This window comes from Perognathus longimembris, chromosome 1 (genome assembly GCF_023159225.1).
Source record: "Perognathus longimembris pacificus isolate PPM17 chromosome 1, ASM2315922v1, whole genome shotgun sequence".
NCBI classification, from domain to species: Eukaryota; Metazoa; Chordata; class Mammalia; order Rodentia; family Heteromyidae; genus Perognathus; species Perognathus longimembris.
Window position 1 is genome coordinate 119,397,035 of NC_063161.1, and position 12,956 is coordinate 119,409,990.

Genomic DNA, 12,956 nt, shown 5'->3' on the forward strand with positions numbered 1-12,956 from the left:
TTATATAAGCATTCAGTGCACAATATGCTAGACATTTTCATGCATTTTTTTCTTTAAATCCCAGAACCACCTGATAGAGGTAGGCATGGATATCATTCAATTAACAGCTAAGGAAAGCAAGATACCTACTGCTTTTTCTCTCCACTATTTTTTTCTTCAAAAATTATTTTTGGGGCTGGGAATATGGCCTAGTGGCAAGAGTGTTCGTCTCGTATACATGAAGCCCTGGGTTCAATTCCCCAGCACCACATATATAGAAAATGGCCAGAAGTGGCACTGTGGCTCAAGTGGTAAGAGTGCTAGCCTTGAGCAAAGAGAAGCCAGGGGCAGTGCTCAGGCCCTGAGTCCCAAGCCCTAGGACTGGCAAAATAAATAAATAAATAAATAAAATATATTTGTGTTACTGAATGCTGATGGCTCACACCTGTAATCTTAGCTACTTGGGAAGCTGAGGTCTGAGAATCATGATTCAAAGCCAGCCGAGAAGGAAAAAAGCCTGTGAGACTCGTAGCTCCAGTTAATTACCCAAAAGTCCAGAGGTAGAGCTTTGGCCAAGGAGCTAGCATAACAGGCTCTGTGTTACTACACCATTTTTGTTTTGGTTGTGATGGTGTCTGGTGAATGTTTTGCCCAGGCTGGCCTTTAACTATGGTCCTCCCAATTTCTACCACTTATGTAGCTAGGATTATAGACATGAGTCACCATCAATAGCTCTTGTTATTCTTTTGTGCATGTGTATGTTACCGGTACTGGGGCTTGAACTCAGATCCTGAGTGCTATCCCTGAGCTTTTTTGCTCAAGGCTAGCAGTCAACCTCTTGGAGCCACAGTGTTATTTCCAGACTTTTTTGTTTCTGCTGGTCGTGGGGCTTGAACTCAGGGCCTGGGAGCTGTCCCTGAGCCTCTGTGCTCAAGGCTACTGCTCTTACCATTTGAGCCACAGTGCCACTTCCCAGAGCTTGTCTTAGGATCTGCATGTTTAAGCAAGTGCTTAAGGCTACCATCATATACACAGTCATATACCAAGACCCATGAAATAGAACTAGCCACAAGTTGTACTCATATTTGAAATTCTGTTATTCCTTCACACACACACACACACACACACACACACACACACACTTTTTTTTTTTTTTTTTGCCAGTCCTAGGGCTTGAACTCAGGGCCTGTTCACTGTCCTTGAGCTTCTTTATGCTCAAGGGGAGTGCTCTACCACTTGAGCCACAGTGCCACTTCCAGTTAGTTAGGTTAGTTGGAGATAAAAGTCTCACTGGTACTTTTCTGCCTGGGCTGGTTTCAAACTGTGATCCTCAGATCTCAGCCTCATGAGTAGCTAGGATTAAAGGCATGAGCTACTGGTGCTCGACTCATGTCCCTTACCTTTTTCTCTCAGGGCTGGCATTCTACCACTTGAGCCATAGTTCTGCTTTCAGTTTTTTTTTTTTTTTTGCCAGTCCTGGGGCTTGGACTCAGGGCCTGAGCACTGTCCCTGGCTTCTTTTTGCTCAAGGCTAGCACTCTGGCACTTGAGCCACAGCGCCACTTCTGGCCATTTTCTGTATATGTGGTGCTGGGGAATCGAACCCAGGGCCTCATGTATATGAGGCAGGCACTCTTGCCACTAGGCCATATCCCCAGCCCCTGGTTTCAGTTTTTTGAAGGTAAGAGTCTTGTAGTCTTTCCTAGGCAGGCTGGCTTTGAACCACAATCCTCAGATCTCAGCCTCCTGAGTAGCTAGGATTACAGGTGTGAGCCACTAGTGCCTGGCTCTTGTCATTAAAAAAATTTTTTTATTGTTATTACAAAGGTAATGTACAGAGGTTGTCTGTCTGTCTGTCTCTCTCTTTTTGGTAGCTCATGGGGTCTGAATTCAGGGCCTAGGTGCTGACCTTGAGCTTTTTTGCTAAAGGCTAGTGCCCTACCACTTAAGCCACACCTCCTCTTCCAGCTTTTTTGGTGCTTAGTTGAAGATAGGAGTCTCATGGGGGCTTTTATGCCCAAATTAGCTTTCAACCATTATCCTCAGGTCTCAGCCTTCTGAGTAGCTAGGATTACAGGTGTGAAACACCAGTGCCCGGCTTGTCATTTTTTTTTTAAGACATAAGTTCATAGACTTTGTTACACTGGCATTTGTAACTACTAGCTTTAATTCCTTTAGCATAGAATGTAAAGCATGGTGAGTGGGGAGATATTTTAATTTTAGAAGGGAATTATTTTTCATATGATGGATAATAATCATTAGCTGTGTAGATTTACTGGCCCAGATAAATAAAGAGCATGTACACATACGTTTTTATCAATAATGCTGATAAATAAATTTGAAAAGTAATCTAAAATGTTAAAGCCATTACAAAAGATAAAAGTGCTTAACAGCTTTATGGGAAGAATTGAATAGATTTCTTTTTTCAAAATCTCTACAAGTTATAAAGAGAATAATATACTATTAATGTTTTGATGTTACTTCTTGTTAGGTGTGCTATCGAGTAGTAATGCAGCTTTGTGGACTTTGGAGTCATCCTGTTTTAGCAGTAAGAGTCTTATTTGAAATGAAAACTGCTAAAATAAAGCCAAATGCTATTACTTATGGTTATTACAATAAGGTAAGTAGCAATAATATTAAGTAATATATCTTGCTTATTAAGAATAAGAATTTTCTGTATCTCTTATTTATTCAGGAAAAGTTTCCTTAAGAGGAAATTTGGGGGGGAGGGATATAGTTCTTTTTTCTCTTCTGATAATTATGTACATGTTTTCAAATATTTGTACACTATGGAATTTCTCAGTCAAGTTAAGTAACATGTGTACTACTTTATTCCTGTTATGTGGTAAGAACACTAAAAAATGTACTTTTACTAATTTTTAAGTTTTTAATTTTTTATTAAATTTATTATGTATTATTAAAATTTTAAAGACATTTTTGCTAAGTATAGCCATCAGGCTATACAATAGAGCTCTTAAATATGTCTCTCTCGTCTGAGTGAAAAAGTTCAACCTTATCCCTATCCACAGTCCCTATAATCACTAGTCTATTCTCTGCTTCTGTGAGTTCAGTTTTTAGGTTTTTTTTTAGGACAGGCAGTATTTATCCTAACTGTTTGGCCACTTAATGTCTTCAAGGCTCACTTAATGTCTTCAAGATTGTTGCAAGTGGGAGGATAGTCTTTTTTTTTTCTTAAGATGGAACATGTTCCATTATGTGTAGGTACCACTTTTTTTTTTTTTTTTTTTTTGGTCAGTTGTGGGGCTTGAACTTGGGGCCTGGGTGCTGTCCCTGAGCCTCTTTGTGCTCAAGGCTGGCATTCTACCACTTGAGCCAGAGCACCACTTCCAGTTTTTGAGTGGTTTATTGGAGCTAAGAGTCTCATGGAGAGTTTTCTGCCTGGGCTGTCTTCAATCTATGATCCTCAGATCTCAGCCTCCTGAGTAGCTAGGATTACAAGGGTGCGCCACTGGCACCCGGCTCTACCACAGTTTTTAATCCATTTGTTCATCATGGACACATAGGTTAATTCCATACATTGGCTACTGTGAATATGGCTGTGGTGAATATGACAATGCAGATACCTATTTGAGAGATCCTGATCTTCTTTTGGATATAAAACCAGTGGTAGGATTACTAGATTATGTGCTAGTTCTGTTTTTAGTTTTTTTTGAGATTCCCCCATACTATTTTCCATAATGGCTGTACTAATTTATATTCCCATCAACATTTTACAAAGTTTTCCTTTTCTGTATCTTCTTAACACTGTTGTTCTTTTTTTTATAATACCCATTCTTAACAAGTGTTAGACCTGAGGGGTTTTGTTTTTGTTTTTGGTGGGAAAAAGACAGTACTAGAGTTTTAACTCAGTGCCTTATGCTTGCTGGGCAGGCATTCTAGCACTTGAGTCATTCATGCCTTTTTACTCTAGTTATTTGTCAAGTAAGATCTTATGTTTGTGTTCAGATCAGCCTGTGTATGTACTTCAGTCCTTTATGCTTCTTTGTAGCTGGAATGATAGGCAAGCACTACCATATCCAACTTTTATTAGTTCACATAATTTCTTAAGAAGTTCTTGCCTGGGATGGTAAGCTTCCAGAATTTTGCTTCCCAAGTAGCTAGGATTACAGGTGTAAACTATTGCTTTCTGCTAAAGTGTTAATCTTTATTATTTTGTTGGGAAGACTGGTACTTGGGTTTGAATTCACGACCTTGTACTTGCTAGCTAGGTATTCTACCACTTGAATCATCCCTTAGTTTTAATTACATTTCTGATGACTAGTGATGCTGAGCACTTTTGTTTAGGTTTTTGTTGGTACTGGAATGTGAACTCAGGGATTGCTAGGCAGGCAATTCTGTTCTTCAAGCCATACCTCCAGCCCTTTTTGCTCTGGTTGTTTTTGAGATAGGATCCTATCTTTTGCCTAGTTCAGCTGAGACCACAATCCTCTTATACATGCTTCTAGCTGTAGCTAGACTGGCAGGTGCATACCACCATACCCAACTTTTCTTTTGAGATGGAGGTCTCATTATCTTTGTTATCCAGGCTGGCCTCGAACTATAATTTCTTTGTTATATTTTGTTTTCCTCTGCGAAAGGTTCTCTCTAGGCTAGTCCAGAAGTAGTGATCTTCCTGCCTTAGTTTCCCAAATGCTGTACACTCAGTTCAAATATTTTTAATACCTATAGCTGGCATAATCTTTTATATATAATTTTGTATTTTAAAATCAAATATTCCTAGTAATGTTTTTAATGTTATTTCACCTTTAGGTAGTTTTGGAGAGCCAGTGGCCTAGCACTACCCGCAGTGGTATCTTTCTGTGGACAAAAGTACGGAACGTGGTACATGGCTTGGCACAGTTTAGGAAGCCACTTAAAAAGACTATGCAAAACTCACCAGTTTCCTCAATATCAGGTATTGTATGATTGGGAAGAGCCTTCCTTTTTGAATCATAGCTTTTTAGGCATATGAGTTTTTAATATGTAGTAGAACCGAAATTACATCCTGGTTGATATATTCATATACAACTAGAGACAGGATACCTTAGTTCAAAAGCATTTTTTATCAGAAACCCAGAAAGTATTGTATAATTGTAAATGAACTATGGGTCATTCTTGTTTAGTTTCAGAGATATTAGTGCATGAGTTATTGAACTACATTGTTCTTACCTTTAGCTCCTCAGAATGCCACAGGTGGAAGTGATGGGGACACGGTGAGCCACGGTAGCGTGGATAGTTCTAATGATGCTAACAATGGGGAGCACACAGTCTTCGTCAGAGACTTAATCAGACTTGATTCCATTGATAATCACTCTAGCACAGGTACTAAATCTGTATTTTACTAACCCTTCACTTACTGTCATATTGAGCCTTTCCCTTTTCAGAGTTTCACAAACCTCCAGAGTTTGTGCAGATGAATATAAATTTGCCGAGTATATATTAGTGAGAGAAAATGACACTGCACTTCTCGTTTTACCTATAGCACAAGAGTGCTATATATAGATTGAGTGCTACCATAATACTTTGTATTGTGCAGTTAACTTGTGAAAGCATATGATACAGTTTTTAGGAATTGAAAGCACTTTGGTATTAGTGCTACAGCTGTATCTTTTTTAATTAACTGGAAAATATATCTTATAATGTTGAGATTATAGTTATTAAAGAGGGAAGAAAATAAGCCATGCACCATGAAAATAAAGGGTATTTTGTTTACCTGAAAAAGACATTTTTTTTTTAATTTGAGAAGTTACTGTATATACATAAACATGGGCAAAATCTCTGTCCTCTGAAGTTAGAAATAAGTGTAATTAAAGTAGCACTTTGGGCAGAAATGTGTGTGTTGCACATCTTTCTTGTGTTGTTTTTTGTTGTGATGGTGGTAGTGGTTGTTAATATCTTAAACCTTCCTTTAAAAGAATTCTGAATCTAATTCCTATGCTTCATCTGATGAACTTGTCTCAGTGACTGAAGTTTCCTTTTCTCTGCTCTTTGTTGCTCTGCTTTTTTGCTCTGTGCTGTTTCTTGGTGCTGCATTTGTCCTTGGCTGTCATGGTATGGGTTGCAGACAGACTTTTATGACATGAAGCTATGGATACACGTGTGCATTAATTCTACCCTTGAATGTTAACTACTTCAGGTAATTTTCCATTTATTAGGTTAAAGTTTACTGACATTCAAGGGTGGGGGAAAAGATGTCTTGTTTTATTGTAAATATCATTACAAGTGCAAGCTGTTTTCAGTTTCGTGGCTTCAAATAAGGGTAATGATAGATAACCCCTACTGAAAATACCCATCTAACATTTTGTGGTCAGTTTGCAAAATGAATTTATTGTGGTATTTGAAATTATATTTTGCTTTGTTACAGTTCTTACAAGGTTAAGTTGTGTAAATAGTGTAAATAGCGTTATTGACATTAAAGAACCCATTCACTGTTCAGCTGTTGGGGTGGTTTTTGCCTTCCAAAAACTAGCCTGTTTAATTTTTGTGCCAAAAACCACCTTCCTGTATGTAGCAGCATGTATAAGTCATTAACGTAGCCTAAGGCTATATATAGGCCACGATTTTGCTTGTAATTAAGTTTCTTAATTTTTAGTCCTCTTGGTAAATGAACTAGTAGAAATTTTTATGCGACTTTAATTTTAAAGCTGCTTTGTTTTGTTTTCTGTGGTGTTTGCTTATTTTTCCTAGTACTTGAGAAGAAATGAGTTCCACATATGAAAAATAAATAATATGATTTTTGTTATGAATCCATTTTATCAGGAATGATGATAACAATGGAGAGTAAATATCCTTCCCCTTTTATTCCTCTAAACTTTTAAACTTATCTCATTTTTAAGGCAGTTTAGTCCTTTAATAGAAAAAATAGTCTGCTAATAAATTTCAGGTAACTGGTTTAAGAACCAATACTTGAGGAAGATCCTTTGCCTTTTCGTATTTGTACTTGAAATTCTAAATATTGAATCTTCATGTCTTCCATAAGGTGTGTAGTGAAGCCATTTAATACTTTCGGAGTCTTCCAGCCCAGGTGTACAAATTGCTCATTTCATTAGGGATTATCTTGTGGAATCTTTCTACTTGGTACCTGATACTGAGTAACTGAGCTCCTTAAGGGGGTATATGGGTGTAATCAATCCACCCTGTTCGCATTCTATTGTCCCATCTCATGCTCCCATAGTTAGGATACCAGACTTTCTGAGGGAGCTAACAATAGCCACTGAAACTAACAATGCAAAACTGTAGTATTTAAAGACATTATATTCTTTTGACATATGGCAAACTTAAAGTCTGCATGATAGTGTAATAAGTAGCAGAATGTGGAAGGTACTGCATAATTTGTGTTATTCATTGACATCTTTTTTCTTTCGTTTAGTTTTGTTTTTGAGACAGGGTTTCACTGTTGCTCAGGCTGTTGTAAACTTGCTATGTTTGTAGCACAGGTAGTCTCAAAGTCTTGCTGCCTCAACACTCCTAAATGCTTGGGTTACAGGTGTGCACCACTACACCAGTTCATTGACATCTTTCTGATTTCCTTCTTTCCTTTCTTCCTTCCTTCCTTCCTTCCTTCCTTCCTTCCTTCCTTCCTTCCTTCCTTCCTTCCTTCCTTCCTTCCTTCCTTCCTTCCTTCCTTCCTTCCTCCCTTCCTCCCTTCCTCCCTTCCTCCCTTCCTCCCTTCCTCCCTTCCTCCCTTTTTCTTTTTTCGTGTGTGTGCACGCGTACACGTGTGCGCTGGTACCGTGACTTGAACTCAGGGATTACTGTTCTCATTTGGCTGGTGCTCTACGACTTGAGCTGTACCTCTTGTCCCCACTCCCCACTCCCGCCTTCCCCCCCAACCCCCCCTCCTCCCAGTTGCACAGTTAGTTTACAACATATTGTCTTGTAAGTATTGCTGTTGCATTAGTTCACCTTTTACCCTTTGTCTTGCCATTTTTTTTCTCCTTTTATTTATTTATTTATTTTGCCAGTCCTGGCACTTGGACTCAGTCCTGAGCACTGTCCCTGGCTTCTTTTTGCTCAAGGCTAGCACTCTGCCACTTGAGCCACAGTGCCTCTTCTGGCCTTTTCTATATATGTGGTGCTGAGGAATCGAACCCAGGGCTTCATGTATATGAGGCTAGCACTCTTGCCACTAGGCCATATTCCCAGCCCCCCTCTCGCCATTTTGATGTTCTCCTTCCCTTTCCTAATTCAGACAAACATATATACAATACCAAGGCTACCAAAATCAAATACAGTGACAACAGAGGCTAAACCATAGAGCATATAAACAAAAGAATAAAGAAATAAAGAATAAAATAAAGTAAAAGAAGAAACATAGTACATTAAAACAGACTTTTCAGAAGCCTTATTTTGAAACAGTTAAAGTAGAAATTTTAGAAAACTTGAATATCTTTAAGCTCATTTCTTTTCAGTTTGCTATACTGATTATTTTTATTATATTTATTTTTCCTAGATCATGTGAGCAGATTGTATATATTTAGCCCTTTTACATTTTCATTTAGCCCCTTTACATTTTCATGCCTCAATGGTATTTTCTGAAATTATAACTGAAATTGAGCCAGCAAATGCGTATGGTATACTACTTTAATCTGTGTCTATACTCCTTTTTTTCCCCTCTTTTTCTTTGTGGTACTTGAATCCCCTCTCTTTAGTTACATTCACTGTAGCACAGTTCTTCAGTCTTTCTTTTATCTCTTATGCCCTTGCCCTTGTTGGAAAATCTGTTTTCCTTATTTTGTAGAAAGTTATTTAATTTGAGTTTGTATGATACCTGAGGTTAGGTTAGATTATGCATTCATAGGAATACTGATCTTTCTAAAGTTGTTACATTTAGAGGCAAGCATTGTCTGCCTCTGTAGATCTCTGTATGTGCACCCTTAAACAGGGTGTGTGTTACTGCTTCCAAACTTTTCCTCAACAGAGCTAGTGTATATGTATGCCTATTTTTAAAAACATCTCAATCCAAAATCAACCCCACAAGATTCTTTGCCTTTTCTCAGTTCACTTTTTAAAAACAAACAAAACCCTCTATTTTGTTACATAGTAAGAATCTTGTCTTCCAGTAACATCTTCTTACTGATTTGCTCAATTGGACTCTACACTTAAAACTATTACAGATTAATCACACCCATTCTCCTGGGAGAAATAAGCCTACTAAGCTATTCTAGGTCTGACTTTTATTCCTAGGCTTAGTATGCATACTCAAATAGTTTGTTTGGGGAACTAAGCAAAGTAGAACTAGCTTAGGTGGTAGAGTGCCAGCCTAGCAAGCTCGGAAATCCTGAATTCAATCCTCAGTATTGCCTGCCACCAACCCACAAAAACATGTTATTTGGATTTGTCCTCTCCTGATCCTGTCAGTGTTGTTTTAATATTTCATATGAAAATGTGTTACATCTCCAGAACAACACAGTAAATCATACTTAACGAGCTTTCTTTCCTCTTTATTTTTTCCATCTTATTTTCCTCTTTTTATGGTGTATAACTATTTTTTACTGCTTTCTGGTTTGTCATTCTAGTATTGCTTTTTTTTTTTTTGCCAGTCCTGGGCCTTGAACTCAGGGCCTGAGCACTGTCCCTGGCTTCCTTTTGCTCAAGGCTAGCATTCTGCCACTTGAACTACAGCGCCACTTCTGGACGTTTTCTATATATGTGGTGCTGGGGAATCGAACCCAGGGCTTCATGTTTACGAGGCAAGCTCTCTTGCCACTAGGCCATATTCCCAGCCCCACAGTATTGCTTTTTGCAAACATAAGCAGATATATGTGCTTTCTTTCTTAAAAATACTCCGCATACTACTGACATACTCTAAAGGAGATTTCCAAACATCCTATCCACATTGTTTTAATTTACCATGAAGAAATTAAGATCCAGACAGTGCTTCAGACAGTGCTTTCAAACATGGCATGGTCTTCAGTGTTTGATGTTCTTGTTTCTAATGTTCTTTGCTTTTCACTGTTTTTAAAATGTGTGCCTGGTGAGCTTCCTTGTCTTTGTTTTCTCAGAGTTTACCTGTGTATTTCAGGGGGATTTTGTTTTTATATTTTATGAATGGATTGTAAGTATATGAAAACACATACAAGCTTACCTTCTTTTTAACAGGTGGTCAGTCTGACCAAGGCTATGGGTCTAAGGATGAACTGATAAAGGATGATCCAGAAACTCATGTGTCTGAAGAACAAGTGGCACAGGAGTTGATAACTAAAACAAAAGTTCAGATACAAGGTAAAATTCCTAGGATTCCATTTACTAATATCTATTAAAATGTTATACTATTAGATAATTGTAGTGATAATTTTCAGGAAATAAAACTTTAAATTTTGGCAGTCTATGAAATTGGGAATTTGAAGTCAACTTTCCCTTAATTTTACAGGAAGGCACAATCTGTTGAGAGATTCATTTGTCAAAGTTATATGGATACTTTGTGAAAAAAGCAGGACTAAACTTTGAGCCATCAAATTTACCTTCCAGGGTTCCATTTATTTTAAAATGCTTTTACACTAGCCTCCAGATACTTTTTCTGTTGTTGTTAGTCATGGGACTTGAACTCAGGGTGTGGGCACTGTCCCAGAGCTTTTTTGCTTTTAGCCACAGCACCACTTCCAGTTTTCTGGTGGGTAGTTGGAGATATGAGTCTCATGGAATTTCCTGTCTGGGCTGGTTTCAAACCATGATCCTCAGATCTCAGCCTCCTGAGATCCAGTGTAAGCCACTGGTGCCCAGCTAGCCTTCACATATCTTAAGTGGCTATTTACCCGTATATTAAAAATGGTCTGTGGTTTTCCTTGTTTTTATAGGACTCATTGAGGTAGAGATGATTTGTTGTAATCATTTTATGGAAATACAAGGAAGACTTTGGTATATGGTAATAAGATATCTTTTTTTTTGTCTTTTTTTTTTCTTTTTGTGCCAGTACTGGGGTTTGAACTCAGGTTCTGTCTGGGCACTGACTCTGGGCTTTTTTTGCTCAAGGCTAGTGCTCTACCACGTGAGCCACAGATCCACTCTTGTCTTTTTAGTGGTTAATTGGTGATAAGAGTCTCACAAAATTTTCCTGTTCATGCTTGCTTTGTTTTTGTTTTTTGTTTTTGAAGCAAAAACTTTTTTTCATATAGTCACAACGACAAGGGATCATGCTTGCTTTGAACCACAGTCCTCAGGTCTCAGACTACTTAGTAGTTAGGATTACAGTCATCAATCACTGGTGCTCAATTCTCCTATTGTTTTACACAGAAATGTTCTTTATTTAGCAATTTCTTATTTTATCCTCCAGATTTCTGTAGAATCAAATCCTTTTCCTGTTTACCAAGTAGTAAGAATTGCAACTGACGGCGAGGCGAGTTCACTCAAAAATACTTGCTAGGACTATTGAATGCTAAAATAAAACTTATTTCAGTCAATAACGTAACTTTTTTGACTGACATAAGTTAAGCTAATCAGCAATAAATTATATGTAGGTTTACTCTGATAGTGGCAAAAGTAAGAATGGTAACATCCAAGTTTTGTGTTTTGGTTTTTTTTCCCCAGATGTGAGTGATGGGTCTGCTGTTGTGGTAAAATATTCACAACCTAGTCCCGAGACTCAGAGTCCTGTTGACCCTCCTGCCTGGGGCAACAGTATTGTGAAAGCTCCGTCTGGGATATTTGATATCAACAACAGGAAAGGTAGCACTGGTGAGTCTTTATATATTTTATTAAGTATTGAGACTGTGTCTTTAATGGCATTAGTTTGCTAACTTAATTATAATAGACATGTTAGAAACCCAGAAATGGATCTGAATCTTAAAAATGGGGTAAAGAAAGAGGTAGTCTTGTTATTTAAAGGTATAGTTGGGAGAGCTAAGTACCTAATCTCGGTTTAGCCATTCTTTTTATAAATCATGAGAGTACTGTGCAGGGCTCCCTGTATTTGTCAAAAATACACACATGTATATACTTCTAACTATGAGGGAGACATACATAGGAGGATCTGGGCAGAAGACTATCTGAAAATAATCTGAAAAATAACTGTGAAATGGTCCTTTTTATTTCAAAATTGAAAATAAGGAGTGCCAATAAATTTCCTGCAAATAAGATGAGAGCCAGTGATACTTACAAAAATCTGTTTCTCATTTGTTGGAAATAGTTTTCGAAGCAAGTATAATTTTTTAAGCTAATATTTCTAAATACTTATTAACTAATAAATTGACATGATTATGACTAGTAGTACTAATTTGAAAGGTCAAAAAGAACCATGAGGGCTGGAGGTATGCGTCAGGTGAAAAATCCTGAGTTCAGATCCTTAATACTGTTTCTCCCTCGCCCCCCCCCCCCCCCGCAAAAAAAAAAAGCAAGCCAAAATCTTAGCTATGCAGAAGTGAGGTTGTAGCACAAGTGATAGAGCATTAACTTTGAGCCAAAAAAACCCCCAAAATGTCAGGAACAGTGCCCAGGCCTTGGGTTCAAGCCCCATAATGGTGTGCACAAACGTGTGCAGACAGACAGACAGACACACACACACACACACACACACACACACACACACACTTAAAGCTATTTGGAAGATTTAAACAGATTGTAGATAGGCACGGTGGCAGAGATTTGAGTTTGAGATCAGCTTCAGTTACATCGCAAGAACTTATCTCAAAAAAACAACAACACCAAAACTAGACAGAACGTATCAGAGACAACTTTTTCCTAAAAAAAATCTTTAAACAAAAAGACACCAGGGACGGTGGCCAGCCCCTGAGTCCAAGCCTCAGGACTGGCAAAACAAAACAAAAATCCCTAAGAATCATGGGGCTGGAGGTATGGCAAAAGCATAAGACTCTGAATTCAGGACTGGGTTCTGGGAAAAAAGAAGAGAGAATCTCAAATATGAATAAGAGATGTTTTAGTTGAAGGACTGATTCATAACAATACTATATCACTAAGTGGCTTACAAATAATAAATTTCTTACAGAGTCTGCTGTCTTCATATAGGTTCTTCAAAATGCAAAC

General features: G+C 38.0%; 1 protein-coding gene across 4 annotated transcripts in view; it reads left to right on the forward strand.

Annotated features, from left to right (window-relative positions):
- Positions 1-12,956, forward strand: part of Dennd4c (DENN domain containing 4C) — a 96,172-nt gene that overhangs the window by 58,017 nt on the left and 25,199 nt on the right. For 3 of the 4 annotated variants that reach the window (XM_048356811.1, XM_048356894.1, XM_048356731.1), the window contains exons 18-22: positions 2,470-2,598; positions 4,749-4,893; positions 5,154-5,300; positions 10,080-10,202; positions 11,505-11,651. In XM_048356811.1, the coding sequence (XP_048212768.1) occupies positions 2,470-2,598; positions 4,749-4,893; positions 5,154-5,300; positions 10,080-10,202; positions 11,505-11,651 (691 nt within the window). The remainder of the gene's footprint in view (positions 1-2,469; positions 2,599-4,748; positions 4,894-5,153; positions 5,301-10,079; positions 10,203-11,504; positions 11,652-12,956) is intronic. The other variant, XM_048356969.1, reaches the window with a different exon arrangement.